The 24,641-nt window shown below is 53.4% G+C and overlaps 1 protein-coding gene across 5 annotated transcripts in view; it reads right to left on the bottom strand.

The window, feature by feature from the left end:
• The window catches only part of IGDCC4 (immunoglobulin superfamily DCC subclass member 4), a 48,291-nt gene that overhangs the window by 10,949 nt on the left and 12,701 nt on the right, over positions 1-24,641 (bottom strand). For 3 of the 5 annotated variants that reach the window (XR_012780676.1, XM_075535995.1, XM_075535998.1), the window contains exons 3-14: positions 24,368-24,509; positions 16,006-16,142; positions 14,655-14,795; positions 10,112-10,267; positions 8,831-9,244; positions 8,029-8,193; positions 7,154-7,291; positions 6,221-6,394; positions 5,173-5,409; positions 4,965-5,066; positions 3,609-3,792; positions 2,939-3,066 (exon numbers count right to left, since the gene is read on the bottom strand). Coding sequence is in view for 4 of the 5 variants with exons in the window: in XM_075535995.1 (XP_075392110.1) it covers positions 2,939-3,066; positions 3,609-3,792; positions 4,965-5,066; positions 5,173-5,409; positions 6,221-6,394; positions 7,154-7,291; positions 8,029-8,193; positions 8,831-9,244; positions 10,112-10,267; positions 14,655-14,795; positions 16,006-16,142; positions 24,368-24,509 (2,118 nt within the window). In the remaining variant the exon portion in view is untranslated. The remainder of the gene's footprint in view (positions 1-2,938; positions 3,067-3,608; positions 3,793-4,964; positions 5,067-5,172; positions 5,410-6,220; positions 6,395-7,153; positions 7,292-8,028; positions 8,194-8,830; positions 9,245-10,111; positions 10,268-14,654; positions 14,796-16,005; positions 16,143-24,367; positions 24,510-24,641) is intronic. The other 2 variants (XM_075535996.1, XM_075535997.1) reach the window with 2 other exon arrangements.

The raw sequence follows: 24,641 nt of genomic DNA, 5'->3' as shown, positions 1-24,641 counted from the left end.
ACTTCCATACACACATACTTCCATACACAGATACTTCCATACACAGATACTCCATACACACATACTTCCATACAGATACTCCATACACAGATACTCCATACACAGATACTTCCATACACAGATACTCCATACACACATACTTCCATACAGATACTCTATACACAGATACTTCCATACACAGATACTCCATACACAGATACTCCATACACAGATACTCCATACACACATACTTCCATACACAGATACTCCATACACAGATACTCCATACACACATACTTCCATACAGATACTCCATACACAGATACTCCATACACAGATACTTCCATACACAGATACTCCATACACAGATACTCCATACACAGATACTCCATACACACATACTTCCATACAGATACTTCCATACACAGATACTCCATACACAGATACTTCCATACACAGATACTCCATACACAGATACTCCATACACAGATACTTCCATACACACATACTTCCATACACAGATACTTCCATACACAGATACTCCATACACAGATACTCCATACACAGATACTCCATACACACATACTTCCATACAGATACTTCCATACACAGATACTCCATACACAGATACTCCATACACACATACTTCCATACACAGATACTTCCATACACAGATACTCCATACACACATACTTCCATACACACATACTTCCATACACACATACTTCCATACACAGATACTTCCATACACAGATACTTCCATACACAGATACTCCATACACACATACTTCCATACACAGATACTCCATACACAGATACTCCATACACACATACTTCCATACACAGATACTTCCATACACAGATACTCCATACACACATACTTCCATACACACATACTTCCATACAGATACTCCATACACAGATACTCCATACACACATACTTCCATACAGATACTCCATACACAGATACTTCCATACACAGATACTCCATACACAGATACTTCCATACACACATACTTCCATACACAGATACTCCATACACACATACTTCCATACACAGATACTCCATACACAGATACTTCCATACACAGATACTCCATACACACATACTTCCATACACAGATACTCCATACACAGATACTCCATACACACATACTTCCATACACACATACTTCCATACACAGATACTTCCATACACAGATACTCCATACACACATACTTCCATACAGATACTCCATACACAGATACTCCATACACAGATACTTCCATACACAGATACTCCATACACAGATACTTCCATACACAGATACTCCATACACACATACTTCCATACACACATACTCCATACACACATACTTCCATACACAGATACTCCATACACACATACTTCCATACACAGATACTCCATACACAGATACTTCCATACACACATACTTCCATACACAGATACTTCCATACACACATACTCCATACACACATACTTCCATACACAGATACTCCATACACACATACTTCCATACACAGATACTCCATACACACGTCTTCCATACACAGATACCTCCATACACACATACTTCCATATGTAAAAACTTCCAAGAGTAGAGGAGGTAGTCCCAGTATTCTAGAAGTCTGGGCCAGAGCTCAAAGGCCTTTTTGGAAGACTTACATTTTGTTTTCAATTCTCTACTACGTGAGTCCACAGTAAACTTTAATATCTAAAATAAGGTTGTAAATCATTTATCATCTCAAATTCCAAATCCTCCTAGAAAGTCTTCAAGTAAAATTAATTGGATACGAAGATGCCCTGTATAGCTTTGTCTCTGCCTACCCTAGGCGCAGGCTCCCACAGGCTCAGAAGGCCCCACCAGAGAAAGGTCTCAGTTTGAGCTAATCCTGGTGGGGGGAGTAGGGAAGGGACTCCGATCTTAGGGGTGTGATGGGGTCCCAGGGTTTAAAGGTATAACAGAGCCACGCACCAGGCTGCCTTTCAGACCTCTGGTAAATCTCTGCTTCTCAGGATTCAGGCACCCCCTCTGAACAAGGAGAACCCTTTGAGTTCCATCAGGTGAGCTGGGAAGTTAGGGCTACAGACTCTCCTTTGAGAAAGCACCTGTTCTCTCAAAAGTCACTGTGTAGCTCTGAGCCCTGGTCACGGAGGTTCCAGAGGGGGAGAAACTATGTGCATGCTGATGATCGCGTTCCAAAGACTCAGACGCTCTGGGAGAAAGGAGGGTGACCACCTTATTATGTAACTGCCAAACCACTGACAGTCATGACCCAGCCAAGTTGACACAGGACCTTAACCACAGGGTTCCTCTTGGCCCACACTGCTCCCACTACCAGAGACCTTGTTCATGCGCAAACCAGGCAGGGAGTACATTTGTAAATGCAACAGGTCGGATAATGAGACAGTAAGTGAGCAATAGGTGTCTTTTCAAAAGGCAGAGCCCGAGTGCTGAGGGCCTCCCCGTCTCACACTCCCTGCCTCTCCCCCTTCTATTTCAGACCCTGAGGCCGAGGACAAAGGCCTGCTGTTGATGGGAAAGGGAAACAGACTCCGAAAATTCTGTCTGCCCTGGAAGGCCATTTCCAATGGTGGGTCCGTGTCCAAGAGACACAGCTGCAGGCTGAACGATGCCATCTTTACCTTCTACAGATAAGGCTCTGAGGCTGGGGGCGGGGGCAGGGACCTGTCCCAGGTCTGTCTGTGTATCAGGGGCAGGATGGGGTCCAGAATGGGACTCCTAGACAGCTGGCCGGCCAGTGGCAGGGAGGTCTTGCCACAGCCTCATCTACAGGCTCACACTTCACACCCAAGCCATCAGGTTTAGAGGTAAATGGTTGAGACCAGCCCAAAGGCCGTCCATACAAACGCAGAGCAAGGGGTTTCTGAGGGATGTTTGGGAAAGGAGGCCATGGGAGCAGGCATTGGATAAAACATGGGCTGGGGTCCACTCACGGTCGGGCAGGGTGGAGCGTGCCACCACAGAGCCAAAAGGCCCGTCCACGTCCACGCCGTGGGACTGCACCGCGAACTCGTACTTGGTGAATGGCTTCAGCCCACCAATGAGAATGTCTTCTCCAGAGCTGTCAGGCAAGAAAAGGTGACTTGCACTTTCAGACCATTGACTCAGCAAAGCTCCTTCAGGCCGGAAAGAGGATGGGCAGAGAGATCTAGATCTATGGGGCCCCTGATGTCACTCCTCCCTCCTCCGGGAAGCCTTCCTGGATTAATGCAAGTCCTTTCCCACCCCAGGAATCATCTCGGATGATCTTTTACTTGGCTTAAACATAAATTTCTACTGCTTTTGTACGCAATCTGCTTCCTCTGCTAGACCCAGGGCTCTGTCTTGCCATGTGACTGGGACCTCCGTGAGGTTGGAAAATGAGGTCTTGCCTCTCAGTCTCCAGAGTTGAGCTCTGTGGCAAGGGCACAGGGGACTGACTCTCTCTTTGCCACTATTACCATCAGGCCAGAGGGAAAGAAAGCGGCACCCCACGCAGACCCTCCATGTATCCCCAGGATGACAAGTGAGCTGTGAAATGTCCCCCTCCCCTTGCCATCGGCTGTCAAGCCCCTCCATGCGCCTGTCACTCCTCCCCCTTTAAAGCACCAGCCTCTCCCCCACCTGGTGTAATAGGTGACCAGGGAGGCATTCCGGAGGCCCCAGGGGCTGAAGCGCACGGTGTAGTTGACAATCTTGACTGTGGTAAAGTCCGGCTTTTTCCAGCGAAGCCAGATGGACGTGGAGCTGTTGGATTCTGCATGGACATGGGCAGGCGGCAAGGGCGGCCCCCTCTGGACGGGCAGGTCTGAAAAACGAACATCAGCGTGTGTGTGTGTGTGTGTGTGTGTGTGTGTGTGTGTGTGTGTGTGATGTCTCCATGTCTCCTTCGACATGCACCGTGGGACTGCCCTTCTGAGCCTGTGAATTAGGTGGCATGGATCCCATGACAGAGATGAGGGATGAAAGTTCCCAGGAAGGTACGTGATTTTTGCCAAGGCCACACATCTAGCAGGGCACTGAGCATGCGTGTGTAGGAATGTGATGGGAAGCAGCAGCACCCCGTGGGAGTGAGGAGCACAGACTCTGGAGCCAGACTTCCCTGGTTCAAATTCCAGTCCTGCCACTTACTAACTGTGTGACCTCGATCAAGGTTCTTTACCTCTCTGGGCCCCATCCCTATTCTGTAAAGCAGAGCTGCCTCATTAGGCTGGGATGAGGAATAACTTAGTTAATATTTGTAAAGTAGACAGAAGGCATTATGTTATACATATAAAATAAAATGAACTCCACGAGAGCAGATTCCTAATTTGTGCTGTTCACCACTAAATTTTCAGAACAGAGCCAGCACATAGTAGGCTCAATAAATATTTGCTGAATGAATACATGAGCTGAATTAGTACCAGGTGGCTTGGCTCCTTCCCCCAAGTCACATGGCTGAGAGTCAGCCTGGGAATTAGGGTGGGGGAATCATATAACAGTCTCCTGAGCAGGTGTCCCTTTTCTGCAATGGAAATCTTCTACCTGGAAGCCAGGAGTCCTGGCTCCAACCTCAGCTCTATGTGCCCTTGGGTGAGTCCCTTGACCCCTCTGAGCCTCACTGTCCCTGTGGAGCACATAGGACCACTCTCCCTACGTATCATCCAGAATTGAGTGGTCACCTGACAGTCACGTGCATTGTTTTCAGGTCAAACTTGGGATCAGGAGTCACCGAACAATGGCGAGGCTTCTGTTGTCACAGCCTTCCGAATCAAGACCTGGTGACGGGCATCGGCCCTATGTAGCAGGTGGAAAGGAGCTTCCGTGACTTCTCACTGTGACAGAGGGAGGCTCTCTGGAGCTACAAGAGGTCCACCCACTTTAGGAGAATCAGCCCGAGGGCGCACTGAGGCCAGCAGACCACCTCAGAGGGGAGAGGGAAGAAGTAGCACCCCAACTCCGAGCCTGAGCCAGCCCACCCTTGCCCCCAGCCGTCCTCACCTGGGGTGGGGGCCTTCTCTGTCTTGCCCTTCCACACTGCCGCGTAGCCATCCTCGTGTTTGTTGAATGCCACCAGCTTTACCTCATACAGGCGGCCAGGAGCTGTGGAAGGTCACAGGGCCATTCGCTGGCTAAAGGGTCCTGAAGGTCCCTTCTGCACTAAACTCCCGCCCTGCGCCCCCACCCCGCCAACCCCCGCCCTCCTCACCTAAGTGGGTCAACTCATACTGCTTCACTTTCTTCTTGAGCCGGACAGGGCCCACGTCCCAAGCCTGGTCTCCACGACTCCCTGGGGGGCTCTCGCCATGGGCTTCCTCCTCAGCCCCCACCTCCCGCCAGTAGAGTTTGTAGCCAGAAATCTGGGTGTGCTGGGGAGGTGGCTGCCAGGACACCACCAGGGACTCCATCCTTGCCCGTACCTTCAACTCTGCGGGGGCAAAGGGGACTAGGGGCAGGACAGCGGAGTGGGGGAAATGAGAATGGGATGGAGGGCCGAAGGGGGAGGAGGCGAACAGCAGAGACATCTAGTCAGTGTGAGCCTTGGCCAAACTCCCCAAGGCCACCCCATTTGGTCACTCATGCACCCTACACGCTGGGCAGTAGCCAACTCCCTGCTGGACAACCACAGGGTGCCAGGGACACAGGGTGTGTCCTGGGCATCGACTGAGAGTGGGCAGACAATTGTGTACTGGCAAGGGTTTTGGAGGCTGGACAGCAGGGTTGTACCAGAGGGGGAGCTTGTTGGGGTCAGTCTCCGGCTGCACATTTTGTCCGTGCGTCTGGCCTTTATTGTCACTGCTCCACTGTCCCCATTTGACAGATCAGGAAACCGAGCCTCAGAGACCCTCACGAGCTCGCCCAGGCTCACGGCTCGTGCGTTCCACAGGTTTGGGACTCAGCTCCCGCCTGCACACTAAATGGCCTCTCAACAGAGCCAGCGAGCATCCTCGTGGAAGCCGCGACAACTTAATGGGCTCGTGTTGTGTACTAAGCACTTTGTTTAGGCTACATTGCTAGTTGAGATGCCACCCCCTTGAGGTAGCAGAGGCCTCAGCATCGTGACGGGTTTGTCCTGGTCACACAGCGGATCCAAGAAGGGAGACAGACGGGAGTCACTAGCCTCCATGCCCAGGCTTCCTTTGCCCGACAAGCAGTGGGGAGCCCTGGACAAGGAGGTGGGGTTCTGGGTTCCAAGGGCACACAGACAGATGCCCTCACAGTCCCTCTCAGCACTGGCCTGCCCCTCAGCTCCGTACCGTGGCTCTGGCTGTGCGTACTCGGCGTCCTGTGCTGAGTCCACTGGGAGGGCGCCCCATAGCCTGCACCTGTGCCCGCCGAGATCCGGACTCGGTACACTCTGTTGGGCTGGAGTGAATTCAGCATAAGCTGTGTCTCGTTCCCCGGCACCTCGGCGGAGAAAATCTGATCTGCTGGCACAGGAAAGAGGGCTGCTGGGTGGTCACCTGAGGACCAGGGACCTCCACCACAGACCCTGGTTCCTTGGGGCGCACCAGAGCCTCAGGCCCCCTCAGTACTGACCACCCAGTGCTTGGGTTGACACTGGCTCTAGGCATTGGGCTCCTGGGTGCCCCCCTCCATCCTGGTGGATGTAGGCCGCTCCCCTAGTGCAGGGAGAGTCACAGCAGGTGACCCTCTGCCTCCTGACACACCAAGGGGAAGGACAGGGTGCGCTGTGAAGGCCACCAGGCACCATCTGCCTTCAGGAGCCCCAACAAACACCCCAAGACTTCCCACCATCCCCTTGGGTGTCTAGCTACCATCATTCCTTTCTGCCCAGTTAGTGCATCCCCCTAACCCCCAGAGTGCCTAGATGTGCCCAGCACCTCCTCCCCCGTGCCCGGTTTGTTGCAACCCCATGAGCACACCCCTCACCTCCTCACTGGCTTTTTGAGCTGGAAGGGATCCTGTCCCATCTCACCCATGGGGAAACCGAGGCAGGGACTCCACAGGGCAATGAAAAGCAGCTGTTGAGGAGGTCGTGCTAGCGATCTCTATCTTCCTTGTCATTTCTGCTGTCCCCATGCCCAGCCTGTCCACCCAGGGTCTCTCTCCACCCCTCCGATTAACTTCCTTTGACTTCCCCCAGCCAGATGAGGCCCCAGAGGCCCTAACCAAGCCTTCACGAGTGATTCCCTAGGCCTCAGAGCCCACACTTTGTCCCCACTCACCTTCCTTTCCCAAACCATACTCTATCTTGTACTTCACCACATGCCCATTGCTCAGGCCAGGAGGCAGCGGCAGCCATGCCACCCTGATGTCCGAAGGGCTGGGGCTGGACAGGGAGAGCTGAGGCGCTGCGCTGGGGACTAAGACAGAGACCATCAGCATGAGGAGGGTGAGGCCCAGGAATTGTCAGACGTTTGTCTAGGTCACACGGCATGTCAAGCCAGGGTCTGAGGGAGAAGAGGGGGCTTCTCCGGGGAGTCCCAAGCTGGAGGATGAGGGGACTTGGCCCCAGAGATCCCCACAGTTCTGTGAGAAGAGCACATCTCTCCAAGCATGGAGCCAGAGCGAGGTCTGGGGCAGGAGCTTCCTCGGGGAACGCTGACCGTCACCAGTTCCACCCTGAGGTGAGTGTGGGCGGGTGTGCAGGGCTGTCTGGAACAGGGAAGTCCAAGACCTGGACCCAAACCCCAGCTGTGCAACTGACCCTAGGCAAGCCACTCTCATGGGCGGGGGGGGGGGTTCAGTCTCCTCCCTGCACACAGGGGCACACAATATGAGTTGAGGCACATAAAAGCACCTTGTCGCATACTCGTAGGAAGCAGCCAGGGCTACTCTGAGGGGCCTTGGTGACACACTGGTTATGTGTTGGGCTGCGACCCGAAAGGTCAGCTGTTCATAACTACCAACCCCTTTGAGGGAGAAAGGCTTTCTACCCCCTTTAGTTAACATTACAGTCTCAGAAGTGCACAGGGACACTTCCACCCTGTCCTAGGGGGTCAGTATGAGTCCCCATTAACTCAATGGTGGTTACTTGGGGCTTAGTTTTCAGAGGGCTACTTTGAGTCCCCAGGAAATCTGTGCAGTCCACTGTCCTTACCGTCATCCAGCGTGTGGACCAGCGCGGGCGTGGAGGTGCGGCTGGCCCCCAGCTGGGAGTAGGCCACGACGTAGAACTCGTAGTCAGTGTTGGGCTCCAGGTCTCGAACTTGCAGCTCTGTGGTGTCATTATTCACTGCAAACTGGTACTCCACATTGTCCACGCCTAGGGTGGTGACGCAGGGACGAGGGAGCATCACGGGGTCTCTCCGGACCCCAGCTTTGTAGGCATCCCTCAGATAAACCCCAGAGACGGGGCAGTTTCTAGCGTAACCTCCCCAGGAGGGCTACCGCATCGCCTCCTCTGCTGGGTGGGACCTTCTCTCCCGCCTCTACTTAGAGGGACCCATGTGGAAGGGAGAACTCAGGTGTGCAAAGGGGCTTCTGAAATGCTCCTTCTCGCTTTCTCTCTCATCCCCCCCCCCTCCCCCGGCAGGAGAAGCATCCTCTCTCAGAACAAATGTGGCTGAGGTGGAAAATTCGCCACACACCCATGCACCAGTATCAGGCCCAAGCACCATCACCTACTGCAGGGGCCGAAAAACGTGCCTCACAGCCATGGGCAGCTCTTTCAACACATACGTGTGCTCTAAAGTAGAAGTGGAAAAATTTTAAATGAAAGGGTACTATTTAATCAGATAAGGGTGATTTCACTTGTAAAAATGTATTTGTGGCTCCGGAATAATTTTTAAATTGTTATGAGGGGCAGGATCGGCCAAACCCTGGTCTAGTCTATATCCACGCTCCTCTCTCCCGTTCAGAGCATGCCCAAGCCCCCCTGCAGTCACCGCTGCGCCACATACCCCGTGCCTTCTGGTAGTGCAGCGAGAAGCCGATGACCTGCTCGCTGTGCAGCTCAGGCCGCGCCCAGGCCACCAGCACCGCGGAGCTGCTCAGCGGCGTGGCCGTGACCCGCGTGGGTGCGCTGGGCAGCCCCTCGCGCACCACCACGGCCAGGGCGGCGGTGGCGCACGCCGTGCCCGCGCCGTTCTCGGCCACGCACTGGTAGTAGCCCGCGTCCTGCAGGCCAATCTGGGTGATGACCAGGCTGCCGCCGCCGCCCTGCACCTTGACGCGCCCGTTGGGCCGCAGCGGCGCCCCGTTGTGCAGCCAGCGCAGCGCAGGCCTGGGCTCCCCGGACGCGCGGCACACGAACCGCGCCGTGCTCGCCCGCGTCCGCGACAGCGCTTCGGGCGCCTGCGAGATGGTCGGGGCCGCTGGGGACGGGAGGGAGGACGCTGACCATTGGCGCCGCCATCCAAAGCGCCGCCCGCCCCCCATATCCTGTCCCCATGCCCCAGCGCCGCCCGTTGGGAAACTGTCACTCCTGCCTTCCTCACTCTCATCGCTGCCTAACTCACCCCTCCCCCAAATACCAGGGCTCAGCACCGGGTCTCCACCTTCTCCCCACTGGCCCAAACGCCCAACTCCCTGCAAACAGGCGCTGCCTACGTACAGTGACCCTATAGGACTGGCTAGAGCTGCCCCTGTAGGTTCCGGAAGCGTCCACTCGATGAAACTAGAAAGCCCCTTCTCTCCGGTGGCGCTGCCGGTGGTTTCGAACTGCTGACCTTACTTTTAGCAGCATAACCTGGGGCTCTGCAGCCTCCCCAACCTAGAGCAAAAACCCCCAATGGATCACTGCCTCCCCCTCCGCTGTCAGTCCCATCTAGACAAACGCACTGCCATCGCACTCATGCTGACAGACGGCGTCTGAGACGGGCAAACAGCCTCATGTCTCCTGGGAGCGGCTGCTGAGTTTGAACTGTGGACCTTGAGCCTAACCCACGCTACCACCGGGGCTCCTTTCCGTCGCCACCGCCACTTACCAATCACCCAGGGCAGCCCCAACCACCCTTCTCTTCCCTTTTTGCCACCGCTCCGTTCCCCAACCTGTTCCCAGGCTTCCCCTGCCCCATCCTCAAGGCCCCTTTGCTAAGGGCTCCTGCCCAGGAGCCAGTCCTCTGTAGCCCTACCCCCGCGCCCACCCCCACTCCTCAATCCCCCAACACTCACCCCTCCGCAATACTGCTTTAGCCCCAGCTTATGTCTCAAGCCCACTCTGCCCCACCGCGCCGCCTCACCCAGCACGCGGAGCTCAGCTGCTGCCGTGGCGAAGTCTCGGGTGCGGGGCTTGTTGGCGCGGCACACGTACACACCCGAGTGCCGCGGCTGCGCGCTGGCGATCAGTAGGTTGGTGCGGCCCAGAACGATGACATCCGTGGAGATGGGCTTCCCATCTGGGGGAAAGAGGGGAACACGCTGTGCAGCCCAGGCTGCCCCCAGACAACCAGCATGGCGGAGACTGAGCTGCTCAGTGTCATGGCCGTGACCCGTGCGGGCACTCTGGGCTGCCCGCCACACGCACCATGACCAGGTCCGCTAGGTCCCGTCCCTCCATCTCCAGACTCGGGCGTCTACAGCCAGGTAAGTAAACACAGCAGCTAGTCCTGGGCTTCTCTAAGCCCTGCGGTTTCCATCTGCAGAATGGGCAGACAGCCCCCAGGTGGGAGAGCTACAGTGAGGGGGAACAAAATATGGGTGGATTGATAATTGCCTAGGGCAGGCCAGGGCAGGGCAGCTTGGGGGGAAGTGGAAAGCTAACACCACTTACTATGAGAGGAAAAGGTTCTGAAATCGATGGTGGTGATGATTGCACAGCTCTTAATGTGATTAAACATGTAAATTACATGATATGTGAAGCATATGTCAATGAAGCTATTTTTTAAAGTTGGTGCAGGCCTGGCACAGTGCCACAGAGACAATAAGCACTTGTCCTACAGTGGCCAGCGGCAGGCCACATCGCCCTCAGAAGGACACACATTCCCTGCCTAGGGCTTCAGCCCAGGACCCCAGTGATGGCTGTAAGATCTAACCTGGACTGAAGACTTGACTATTTGCAAGGACTTTTATCTCGAGTTAAAAGAAAAATACAAAACAAGCCAACAAAAAATGCTTGCTTTCCAGACAATAAGAGAGAATCCAGAAGAGACGCACAACGGCGAAGGCCAGCAGAACGGCATTCGTGCACTAAAGAGCCAAGCAATCAAAGCCCGGTTCCGTGTTTCATCGATCGAACCAGAGAAGTGTTCAGAAAGGTCCTTGGCACCGCCGGTGAAGGGGAAATGCTGATGAGACTGTACAGGGGCTACCCCTTCCCTTTGAAACCAGCCCCTCCGTGTGTGGGAGCCTGCCCTGGGGGGATGAGCAGATTGACAGGGAGGAATCTGTAAATAAGGACAGTCATTGAAGTGTATGCTGCACTCGTGGACAACTGGAGGGGACTTTAAGTCCAACATCAAATGATGGGCTATTGTGCTGTACTAACAAGTAATTCTTGAAGCCGTTTTAAAGACGGGGAGCTATTTATAAAATGCTGTTGGGTGAAATAGGAGCCATGGTGACGTAGTGGTTACTTGTAGTACACCAATCCACTAGGTCCGCAGTTCAAAACCACCTTGGGAGAAAGATGGGCTTTCTAATCTCATAGTTACAATCCTTGAAGAAGAAAAAAGAGTTACAGTCCTTGATAGTGCCTGGCTATTAAAAGATATAGTGTCTGGGGTCTTAAAGGATTGTAGTAAAAAAAAAAAAGGATTGTAGTTAATCAAGAGGCCATCTAGCAGGGAAGCAACAAACCCCACATGGAAGAAGGACACCAGCCTGTGGATCATGACGTGCTGGCAGGAATGGGTATCAGAAGTTCAAAAACAAGCAATAACATTGATGTGAAGAAGTGTGGACAAAGTGGAGGTCAAACCCATGCGTAAGACAATTGGACAGTCCCTCACAGAAAGTTCACATGAAGGGGATGACAAATCCAGGGTGTGATATAGCACTGATGAAACACATAACTATCCTCTAGTTTTTTGAAATAGTTCCTCCCCTTACTTTTGTGGGTTTTGTTTTACCTCATTAATCTTGTTTGACCTGCCTAGGTTCAATTGTATAATTAAGATAGTTCAATGCATGGAAACCAAGATAGGTAACCCTTCAGAGACAGTAACGGGAGTAATGACTCCGTGAGGCTACAGGACGAGGGGAGCTGATTGAATAACCCCACTTGAAGGGAGAAAACAACAGAATTGTAGGTGAATGGAAATATTTGGTGGGGTAAGATATGGCAATAATAACAATAACAATATATAATAACAATAGGGTTCCTGAAGGTCAGGGTGGGGGAGGAAGGGGATAAAGGGGAGCTGATATCAAGGAGTTCAAGAAGAAAGAAAATGTTTGGAAACTGATGCTTGACCTAATTGAATTATGGATTTTTATGATATCTGTACAAGCTCCCTGTAAAAGGATGAATAATTTTTTAAAAGAATTAGCATAAAAAAAAGAATTAGCATCTTGGAAACCCGCAGGGGCAGTTCTACCCTGCCCAATAGGACCACTGTGAGTTAGCATCAACTTGACGGCAGTGAGTTGGGTGAAAATAGGATTCAGAATTGTAAATGCTGCTTGCTTTGGACAAAAATGCACTCATCTGTCCACCATCTTCATCTTGGGCAGCAGGTTGCTTTCTGGCTTCTGGTTTCCCCTCCTCTCTACAGTGGACATGCATAGCTTTTCAGCCAGAGGGGGAGATCCTGTCCTACTTAGTAGCGCAAGCTCCTGGAAGTGGAACAGTGTCGGGGCAGAAAAACAGCCCCTTTCCAGCTCTTTCCTCCTCCATGTTCTACACACTAGTTAAAACAGTCAGCTGTTCACACAAAGACAGCAGTTTGAACCCACTAGCCGCTCAGAGGGAGACCGAGGAAGCTGACCGGCAGCTTGGGGACCCAATGGGCAGTTCTCTCTCCTCTGTCCTCCAGGGCCATTCTGAGTCAGATTTGATGAGGCTCCATGACAAGTGGGTTTGCATTGCTGCTTGTTTGCTTGTTTGATCCAAGAAGGCTGGAGGCAGCTTTTCCCACTGAATTCCCAGGACTTCTAGTGTGAGGATCCTCTGGGGAGGACAAGTTGAAGATCCATCCTGGACGCACCCCAGAGGCCCCGGGAGACTTGTTAAGGAGCTGCCTGGGGCAGGGCCTGTGAGTCTGCATTTCTAAGCAGCCCAGGTGGCAAGTCCAAGGACCCACTTTCAGTAGCAAGGACCTAGGGTCTGTGTGAAACACCGATTCCTGGCTCACAGCTCTCCCAGGATGAATGAGGGGCCTGCAGTCTTACGAGCTCCTTTGGTGGTTCCAACACATGGTCTAAATTTGAGCAACATCGGCATCGGGCCCTCTGGGTGACACTGCAGCTCAAGGCGGGCCCTGCGGACGAGCGGCATAAGTCCCATCAGGTGGTGCAGGCCGGGAGGCTGAGCACTCTGCTACGCCATCAGCTCAGTGGTGGACATTCATTGTTCTGTTGATGCTTTTTCTTTAACAATACGTACTCATTGTGTACACGGGTGTCTATCTAATGAATGTGTGGCAGACGTAACCAGAAGGCAGCTGCGGGGAGGGGAGGGTGTGTGTGTGATAGAATCAGCCAGAGAAGAAGGGGAAAGAGCCCTGGGGTCAAGAACTGCTTCTGCCATGGAGTTGGGACAAATCCCAAAACCAAACCTGCTGCTGTCAAGCCAATTCCAACCCAGGGCGCCCCCTGGTGTAACAGAATAGAACTGCTCTATGGCGTTTGCTTGGCTGTGATCTTTACGGAAGCTGACCTCGGGGACTTTGCTGTGGTGTGCCACCAAGTGCGCTCAAACCGACAACCTTCAGCTCAGTAGCCAAGTGCAAACCACTTGCAGCCCCAAGATGGGACAAGCCGCTTCTTAGTGACGAGCGGAAATAAAAATGATCTTTCCTGAGCCGTTGCGCTGTCAATAGCAAGGTCGGCGGTTCTAAGAAGCCCTCGGGGCAGTTCTACTCAGTGGGCATTAACTCAATAGCAATGCGCTTCCTTGCTCACAGGACTGTGGGGAGCAGTGCACCAGTAACATAACAGGCTCTGAAGTGGTGGCTGTGTCACCGACGTCCCTCCTTTCAGACCGCTCACTCACAAAAGAAGGTGTGGATGTGCTCAGTAAGTAGCAGATTGGAGCTGGGCCCAGCACACGTGTTACCCCGATGGCAGCGGCAGTGCCTCTGGTCCCCTGGCACTTCCCACTCACAGTGTGCCTTGTCTCCCTCGGGCAGACCGTGAATTTGGAGGGCAGGTTGTGTGCCTCTCTCTCATCTGTGTGTTTGAGTCACAGGCTCAGCCTGGTGCCGGGTCCACAGAGACAGGAGCACACTGGCTTTGTACTTAAACAGAACAGCCCTGGAATCCTGGTCCCACCCGACTTACTGGCCTCGAGTCGCCCTCCCTGCTCTCTAACCCTCACTTGCAACACTTGTGAGGAATCGAAATGAGTAAGCATGGTGCTGCCCTATTCAGGACCTCAAGAATGCTGTTGGGAATGGCCAACTCTAACTGCCTTGTCAAGGAACAGCGCTACATTGATTGGTGTTGATCAAGCTTGTTCGTGAGCAGCTGCCAACCTGGTGGTCCAGCATGGTCCGCCCTGGGAGAGGAGTTCCTGCCGAACCATAGTGGTTCCCTGACAGCCCCCTAGTGTGGACGTAGGTGAGACGTCCCACTCCTCCTTCACTCTGCCCTCCCACCTGCCCTCTGCCTCCCTGCTTCACTCACCCTGCCGGACCCAGGACACAAAAGGGGTGGGATCAGCCGAGGCCACACATTCCATCACCACACTCTGACCGGACACCACTGTGGTGTTCTCCGGGGCTGCTACGATGACCACGTCCAGCTCCCTGGTAGATGCCAGGGACCCTGGAGAGAGAAGAGGCCAGCAGGCAGCCTTACCACTTCATGTCCTCACATGCAGTGCTTCACCCGATGCTCACCGAGACCTGGGAGCCACAATGGCCGATTGGACAGAAATCCGATGGGGGGAAAAGAGAGCCACAGAGCCGCATGGCCAAACAGCTCAGCAGCACTGGGACTTTCTCTTGACTCCAGGAGAAGAATGAGCTGACCTCTGATTCAGCATCAGAAAAATCACTGGACAGACCACACCCGCCCCGTTCATCCATCCCATAACCCACCTGCAGCCCACTACCCAATCAGGCTCATGGACGGAGTCCCGGACTTGGGTTCTGCAGCCACAGTGCCTAGCTCCAGCACTGTCACAAATGTCCCGGGTGACTGGGAAAGGCCCTCAGGTTTCCCGGGAGGAAAGTGTGAGGGGTGGGCTGGGGCTGGAGTTTCTTTGGGCCAGCCAGGCAGCTCTTGGAACCTCATCCTCTGCCAGGTTCCCAGCGAGACCCAGGCCCCTTGAGACAGCCTTAGTGAACCCTCGCTTTTCCAGAAGGTGGCAGCAGAGATGCCCAGGCTCAGGCGGGGGGTCTGCATGACAGCACCAGCGCAGTGCAGGCGGGAGAGGCTGGCAAGGGGCCCTGGGGAGGCCTGAGCTAACATGGATTGAACATCTGCTAGGTACCAGGCATTTTACACTTATCTCAGGTACTCTCACCATTACGCTAGAGCTGGACATCTGATAAGGAGCCCAGAGCTGCACAGATGGTGGGTAGAGAGGCCACAATTCAAACCGGATCGTTCTGACCCCAAAGCCCGCGCCCTCCTACACCGGCGGCGCAGGAACAGCAGGCTTACAGCGAAATGGAGTCTGAGGCTGAATTCCAGGGCCGTGGGGTCCAGCACCCTGCGCTCAGGTACTAGGGAGGATCCCCCACTGCCCAGGACCCTCACACAAGAGAGGCAGGAGAGCCAGGGCTGAGGTCAATGACAGCCCTAGCTTAGATGCCTCCCTTCCCTCAGTCCTGTCCAACCCCAGGGGGCACAGAGTCCTCAGGAAGGGAGGAGCCTTGGATCGGAATCCCCAAGGCCTGAGTCCTCCTCGTTCAGTCTAGTCTCCACCTTCTCCTACTGACTTCACTGCCTCATCTGAAGGTCTGGCTGACCCTCCTGAGGCCCTTCTCCGGCCTGTAAACCCAGCCCTCGGGCTCACACATCCACTCACCTCGAGGGGATACGCGGAGCACAGCCTCCCGGCTGAGGCGCCGACGGGCTGAGTTGGTGGCCACGCAGCGGTAGGCGCCGGTGTCGCTCTCCTGGACATCCAGGATCTGGAGGACGCCGTTGGGAAGAGTGATGAGCCTTGGAGAGGGTGGCGAGGGCAACGGTGAGGCTCTCAGGGTCCTGGGGACAGGTCCCCAGCTGTCCTTGCCTGAAATGGCTGCATTTCAGTCAGGCCTCCCTCATCATACACACACACATACATAAACAAAAGTCCACCAAGCAGACAGATATACATCCAGGCTTCAGTGTGTGTGTGGGGTGGGGTGGGGTGGGGCTCCTGCTTTGTCTGGTGGTCACCCACCTGATGTGGTGAGACCTCAAACTCAACACTGCCCCGAGTATCGGAGGGGATAGTGTGGTATGCACTGCCACCCGAAGACAGAACATACTGCAATGACACACAGACAAAAAGACGTACCTACCCTCTTTCAGCCAGAAGGGCCACTGCTAGGCTGGTCTCCCACAGACACGTACATTCACACACGTGTACAGAAATGTGTGCCTTATGATGCCAAACAAACAAATACACAAACCAACCCAAACTCCCTGTTTTCGAGCTGATAACAACTTACAGGTGCCCTAGAGGACAGAGCAGAGCTGCCCCTGTGAGTTCCTGAGACTGAACTTTTATGGGAGTGGAAGGTCTCCTCTTTCTCCCACAGAGCGGCTGGGGGCTTTGAACAGATGACCTTGTAGTTAGCAGCCCAATAATATAACCCACAAGTCAAGCATCCATCCGCAGGGTGGGCACTGACTGGATCGGTTTGGGTACATTTACACTAAGGACTGCTTGGCAGCTGTTAAAAAGGAGCAGGCAGAGAGGTTGGAGCCATCCCGGATTGCTGGTCTGGTAAGAAAATGGGATAGCCGCTCCTCAGAAAGTTAAGTAGAGAAGTAGAGCTAGCCTAGCCATTGCACTCCAAGGCACCTATCGAGAAGACCCAAGCGCAGGGCCTCGGTGCTTGTACCCAGTGTTCTCCCTGCGAGTCGCCATCAGCATGTTCACCGAAGGTGAGAACAGCGTGGTGTCCACCAGCAGATGCGTGGATAGACCGAAGGCGGTCCACACACACACTGGAACACCCCTTAGCACCTCAGAGAAGTGAGGTTCTGATAGACACTAGCTGCGCTTTGGAAACACTGTGCTAGGTGGCACCAAAGAACAAAGATTGCATGCTCCCACTGAGCGGACACCGCTAAGCCACCTGCGAGAGGCGACAGCTTGCAGGTGGTTCTCGGCCGGGGAAACGCTGGGGCACTGCACTTCTGTGACGGGCGACAGCGCTGGGAAGCAGACAGTGGTGATAGCTATACGAAGCACAGGACCCGGAATGTCAGAGTCGTGCGCATAAAGATGGCCGCAATGGCAGATGTCTTGTTACGTATTTTCACCACAAGTTAGAAAATGTTTTAAAAGAGGAAACAGCTCCACTTGTGCTCACAGAGGACACTCGCCAGCACGTGCTTAGGGCAGGCAGCCCTGTGTATGGGCCATGTGTATGGGTCGTGAATGCCCAGGTCTGGGTGGTGGCCCCGGATTCGGGGGTGGGGCGAGGACTTACTCCATTCCCAGCCACAGTTTGGGTTTGGCACCCCTGCCTGTATTACAAGGAGCCCTGGCAGTGTGATGGGTGACGAGATGGGTTTTGAACCACAATGCCAGCCGTTCGAGACCACCAGCCAGTCCCTGGGAGAAAGGCAAGGCCTTCCACTCTCATAGAAAGTGCTAGTCTTGGAAACCCGCAGGGGCAGTTCTACCATGAGTCAGAATCAACTTGATGGCAGTGCGTTGGTTTTGAGTGCGAGCCTGTATCACATCCTTCCTCCCCTGAGAAACAAATCCCTTCTACTCACACTGGCTCATCTGTCCCTGGAAACAAGGCCAAGAGATGGACTAGAAGCACAGCGCTATTTCTTGGAGACAAAACAGGTCAGGGGAATGGAGGATGTGTTCACAAAGGAGCTCTGCTGGCCTGTTGGTTAAGTGGGCTGCTGACCGAAATGCTGATGGTTCAAACCAGCCAGCCACTCTGTGGGAGAAGGATGAGGCCGACTCTGTTTCCATGAAAACGACAGCCCTGGAACCCCCAGGAGGGACTTCTCTGCCTTCTCAGCCACTGCGCGTCAGCATCAGCTGGCTGCCACCCAACAACAGTGCTGGAGCAGCTAAAACTTCACCCCAGGTTCCTGGTGTCCAGTCCTATGTTCTCTCCATCCACCCATCTCGGCACCCACCAAGAGAAGGCTGAAGATGCCCTGGAAGGAACATGCTCCCCAGTGGGGCCCAATCAGCATGCAAGTTACTGGGCAGGGGCCCTGATCCCAGGTGAGAGAGTACCCTTGGCTCTGGCAATGTGGTGAGATTAGAAAGGCCCAGAGACCTTGCTGGAGAGACAGGCAATCCAAGCAGGGAGCTCTGTGGGGATTGAGGTGGTGGGGAGCAGAGCAGGGCTCCAGCAGGTCAGTGGGGTCTCCTGAGACCAGTGACTGTGCCCTTGCAGGCTCAGTTCTAGGGTGGGTCCTAGCCTCTCAATGGAGTGAAAGGTGCTGGCCCCTGGGGGAGAGACTGGACATGATCACAGAGGGCATGAAGCAGCTGTTCACTAGGTGGAAATCCCTTTGCTATGGAGGGATCAGGTTCGTCTCCACCCGAGATCTTCGTGTGGGAGAGATCTGGGTCAAAGATTGAGGGAGAGAAATTTTAAAAAAGCAAAACAGAAGGCAGTTGCTGTCAAGTCTGCGCCGACTCACGGCAACCCTGCTGCCGAGTCGAGCTGTGTCCCCCTGGCTTCCAATGGCTGATGTCTGTGGGGAAGTCGATCACCAGGCCTTTCTTCCAAGGTGCCTGAGTGGGCTTGAACCTCCAGCATTTCTGTTAGCAGCTGCATATGTTAACCATTTGCATTAACCAGGATCTCCTGGGGAGGGGGACTGAGAGCTCCTGCCCCTGGCCTGGAAGCCTGCATCACTTAACTCCCCCACCTCTACCCCCATCCTTTCCCCTCCACGTCAATGGCTGCTCTGGTGGGTTTGGCGACCTATGCCGGGACCAGAGGGTGAGAAGGAGATAGGAGGCAAGGGATGGTTGAAGGTCAAATCCTGGGCCAAGACCCAGCCTGCTGCCATGAAGAAATTGGTTATGTATTGGGCTAACTCCAAGGCCAACAGTTCAAAATGACCAGCCGCTCTTGGGGAGAAAGGTGAGGCTTTCTACTCCTGTAAGAGGTATATCCTCGGAAACCCACGGGGGCAGTGGGACCTGGCCCTGCAGCCTCGACAGCAGTGAGAAGGGCAACTGAGGGGAAGGAAAGCAGGAGCCATCTGGGAACAGGGCCCTGCGGCCCCCTCCCAGGACGACACCTCCCCCTGCACTGTGGGCCAGGACTGCCTTCCTTTTCTGCCCCGCCTCGCCTGTGCCTGTGGTGTTGGCCGCAGGAGTTGCCCACAGCTCTTCACCTCAAAGCTCCTGGGGCTTTCTACTGAAGCTGTACACTTGGTACCAAGAATTAATATCGCCTCTGACAGTAATGATGAATATTGAATGAATGAATGAATGAATGGTGGAAGAAGCCATCCATTTCCCTGACAAGGTCCTGCTACCAGAGGCAATAGAGGAATTACCATAAGTTTTCAACTAAAGTTTTTTCTGTGTTGTTAAAATGTGTGTTTAGAAGTTCTGTCCTTGGAAAGATATCCAAGATATCTTGGTAAATGGGACTGTCAGGTGGTTGAGGAGGCAATTCAGCTTCGGGTAACGAAACCAATGAGATGTGTTAGGAGATGCAGCGGAGAGAGCTCAGGGACGGGGCAGGGCTTTGCTCTGGGAGTGAGATGACTTACTGAGGACTCTGATTCAGTCTGTTGTTTCTTTTTCTTTACAAATGCATGTGTGGTAGTTTGAAAATGAATGAAATGCAAAACAAAAATTGTGTGCGCTTGTACACTGTATTCTTGCAGCTCCAGCACAAAGAGCAGGTCCCACCTCTCCGAGTCTGAGCAAGTGGCATTCCCATGTCGGGGCCTCCCTCGGGTTTCTTATCTGTGAAAAAGTGGGTTACAAATTCCTGCCCTGGCCACTCAGACTCCTAGCCCTCTTGATGCGCTGAGAGGCTCGCAGAGATAACGAATGTCCACACGGCTTATGGAGGGCAAGCTCTGCGCACGTGGCCACACTGGTGTAAAACGCGTGCGCGCTCTGAAAGACCGGAGAGAGCGCTTAACATGCTCCCAGGTGCGTTCAGTTGGTTAAAACGCTAACTCACTGGCATCGCGTCAGTGCAGACTCATAGAGCCCTGTAAGGCAGGGTGAAACCGCCCTGTGGGTTTCTGAGACCGTAACTCTCTGTGGGAACAGAAAGCCTCCTCTTTCTTCGAAGGAGCAACTGGTGGTTTCAAACTGCCGACCTTGCAGTTAGCAGTGCAACTTGTAACCACTACACCACCAGGGCTCAGTAGGCAGGTAACATTTTCTTTTTTTTTAACCTGCAAAGTTAGTATATTTTATCATTTAAAAATAAATGTGAATTTCTACTAAAATGAAATAAACAGTTCTAGAATGAAAACAACCTCTATTCAAAAGGAAAGGAACCTCCTTTTAGTAAACCCAAGCCTGAGCCTGCAACCCCAGACCCCAAAGGCCACTTGGGGCCAGAGACTCGAGGCTGCAGAAACGTCAGCGCTTCTCTGAGTTTCCTGATGGCCAGCAAGACCTCACACTAGGCCTTTAAGGAACCCGTCCTGGCAGAAGTGACACTAGCCAAGGCCCAAAGGAAGTTGACGGACACAATGAACCTTGGGAGTGGGTAGAGCAGAGGCTGGCCCAGGGAGCTATTCAAGTCTGTTAGTTTCATGTCTTGTAAAGGGTGAGTGAGTGGAGGTAGCGACATGGTTCCCCGTGGATCCAGTCCCACGGTTTCCATCCAAGTGGTTATGGGTTTGGCTCCCTTCTATTTATGGCACGCATTGGTAGTGGCCCGTTGAACTGCAGGGAGAGAATGTTACCTTTGAATAGGTGCTGTCATTCCAAACGAGGGTACTGAGGCCAAGAAAAGTGTCAGGTGAGAGGTTATGGACATGGTATGGTTGCTATTGCCAGGTGCCGCCGAGTCCGGTCCAGCTCAGAGCCACCCTACACAGCGGTGGTGACCGGCCGGTATTTGGGAAGCGTTGCTTTGATGGATGACTGGTTTCCATGAAGGGAAAAGTATCCCTTGGTATTAGGAATTAGCACATGTGCAAGGGAATTGCCTCGGGGTCTCATCTCACCATCAGTTCCCAAAATAAGCACAGCTCCCTGACAGAGGGCGCTCATTAAGTGCACATGTGTGCTCCCCACCCCAAGGCATATGCTCTCCTTCAAACCACTGGGCCGCGTTGATGAATAGCATATTTGTACACGTACTATATCAGAGCATGTGCAAAAATACATACCTTGGGCATAATCAAGTTGCTGTTTTCGACATTTCTTTATTCCCCCCCCCCCCCCCCACAATGTGCTGGGACATGTGGGCGGATTATTTATAGATGAGGATCACTTTTCAAAGGACTTGGGAGCAAACATGCCAGGGCCCAGGAGCTGGCAGTCTGTGGCTTCATGGGACAACACCCATGCTAGATGTTGGGGACAAGGCCTGAACCCCGCTGTTTGCTAAAAGCATTTGAAGGAGTCACTTCTCTGTCCTGAGCCACAGTTGGAGCTTCTGATCACGAAGCCTCACTGGCAGCATGAACTCCTGGGCCTGTGGCTCCGAGATTCCAACCACCAAGTCAAACCTTCTAGAGCCCGAGTGCCCTCCACCCTGGACCTCTGGGGGAGACAGGCCCAAGTGCTGGCCGTGTGACGGCGCAATTGCAATCACCTCTGACTCTGTGTCCTCACTTAATGCAAACAAGACCATCTGCATATCCATATGTACAGACCTGCATAGATGTTGATTAAATGTATGTGGGTGTAGGGGGAATGTTGCACACCAATATAACTATTTTAAAAAATAAAAAAGGAGAGTCAACAGCAAAGACAGCAAGTGTAGTATAATCCAAGTTTTTAAAATCTAGGAGGAGTAATTATAGAAAATATAGGGGATGTCTGGATGGATAGATGTCTAAACTCACAGTGGCTTTCTGTGGGTGGTGGGAGAAGGGGTAATTTTTGTTTCTTTTTAATTCCTTTGGATTTTAAACTAGAAGTAAATAGATGAGAAAGAATAAATGCCTACTTGTGTGGATGGCAGGAGTCCTGGTGGTGTATATGCTGGGCTGCTAACTGAAAGGTCAGCAGTTCGAAGCCCCCATCTGCTCTGAGGGAGAAATACTGTGTGAGGCTTCTACTCACACAAAGAGGGACAGGCTGGGAAACCCACAGGGACAGTTCCACCTTGTCCATAGGATTTCTGTGAGTCGACATCAACTCAATGGCAGTGAGTTTGATTTTGTAAAGATGATGGGAAGGATTCAATTTAAAAATGTGTGTAAACATAAAAGACTCCGTCACAACGGTGGCTGTTGTAATTTTAAGGAGCCCGGGTGGCGGTGGGCTAGCACTGGGAGGTCAGTAGCTTGAGCCCAGCGGGTGCTCACTCGCGGTAGGTTGACAGAGCGCTGCTACCAGAGCGGGTCATGGGTCGCGGATGAGCTCAAAGGCCTTGCTGATCTGGGTTACAGAGTTTGGGGGCCCTATTTCACCGTGGAATCCAACACCTTTCTCCCCTAACCAGAACCTTACACTTTATAGGTGGGGAGACTGAGGCCGAATGGGAAGTGACTCACTGAGGCCCAGCGGGCTACCTGGTCACCAAAGTCAACAGGATCTCTTCTGCCGTGACCTCTCTTGCCCTGCGTCCTTCCTTACAAAGGTCTCACGGATGAGTCCTGTAGGCTTTCTTGAAGCGTCTGCTACACACCCCACTTCTCGCCAGACACGGGAAACGAGAGGAGCTGGCACAGCTCAGTGTCGTCCAGAGAAGGCCAGTCCGCTGCTGCCAGCCTTTCCCCACTTGCAGCCAGCGGGGAAGGAGAGAGGGGCTGAGTGGCTGACTCAGCTGGGCAGGGGTGGGAGGGGACTGCAGGGTGGCTGGGAAAGGCTTTGGGAGCCACATTCCCAAATACTTAAGAATCCATGGGGTGATGACCTAGTCATGAGACCATCTCAGAGACCACAGATGCAAACGAGTCTTGTGGTTTTGCAGTCGCAGTGGATGCACATCTGGGCCCCAAAATAGGGATCAGTCTGGGGTCTGGTTTCCGCATTTCTTCCACTCCAGAACTCTTCCCTGGGGCGGTTCCACCTACGCATTGCCTTTGTGGGGAGAGGGGAGGAGGAGGCAGGCTGGAAGGACCTCCACACCCCCTTTTCCACCCCGTGGCAGCACTCCACTGGAAGAACCAGAAGAGGAAGTAGGGGTCCTGCATCCAGGTTGGATGTGTTAGTCATTAACTGCTGTTGAGCCGGTCAGTCCCCACTCACAGCGAAGGAAACCTGCCCAGCCTGTCCCCACGAACAGCAGCAGACTGGACCTTTGTAGCCATGGGGTTGCCACTGGCTGATTTTCAGAAACAAATCCCCAGGCCTTTCTTTCCTAGTGTGACTTAGTCTAGAAGCTCCACTGAAACGTGGTCACCAACATAGCAACAACACACAGTCACGGTCTCTGAGCTGATGCGGACTCACAGCGACCCTACAGGACAGAGGAGAACTGCCCCTGTGAGTTTCCAAGACTGTGACTCTACAGGAGAAGAAAGCCTCATCTTTCTCCTGTAGAGCAGCTGGTGGCTTAGAACTGGTGACCTTGTGATTAGCAGCCCGATGTGTAAATCACTACACTGCCAGGACTCCTATAACCACACCTGCGCCTCCATCCATTCAAACTCGGGACTCTGCACAGGAAATGGGAATGTCACTGCTGCCCACCCTTCCCCTCCAAGACACCTTCAGAAGAACCTCGATGAGAGAAGCCCCTCCAGCAGCTTGGGGACCCTGAATTATGAAGGGGTACTCCATGATGACTCTAAGAAGCTAAATCAACGCTTCTCTGCAGCCCCGTTTCTGTCTCAATAAAGCAAGCGATTACATTCAATACGTTCTGAAGAATACCACATTCATCCCACTGAGTCCCTGCTAAAGCCACCTCTTCCTCTTAGAGAGCAAAATCTTCTTGTCCGCCTTGTCTTTGGGGCCAGGATGAGCAGGGAGTCAGACAGTAGTCAGTCGGTTTGGAAAAATGGTGGCCCCTGGTGCCTGATCATAGCCTAGAGCCCTTCCTGCTCTGCCGCGAGGACCCCAGCTCACTCCCCTCAGCCTCACTCACCGGGGCTCCTCGGGGACTGTCGCCTGGTTCTTCTCCCAAGTAATGACCGGTACTGGTCGTCCTTCAATGTGGCATTCCAAGCGAGCAGTCCCGTTCTCCTCCACCGTCTGAGACTCCGGGTGCAGAGAGAAGTCTGCAAGTGCTGGGTGAGGACCGTGAGGCAGAGAGCGGGCAGGGAGGAGCAGAGCGAATGAGACAGACAGCGAGACACACACAGCAAAGAATCAAGTGCACAGAAGCGTAAATTCACACACATTGCACAGGCACGGTCGGA

This window comes from Tenrec ecaudatus, chromosome 17 (assembly GCF_050624435.1).
Source record: "Tenrec ecaudatus isolate mTenEca1 chromosome 17, mTenEca1.hap1, whole genome shotgun sequence".
Taxonomy (NCBI): domain Eukaryota; kingdom Metazoa; phylum Chordata; class Mammalia; order Afrosoricida; family Tenrecidae; genus Tenrec; species Tenrec ecaudatus.
Note: the sequence above shows the minus strand (reverse complement) of the source record. Positions and strands in the feature narration are given on the sequence as shown.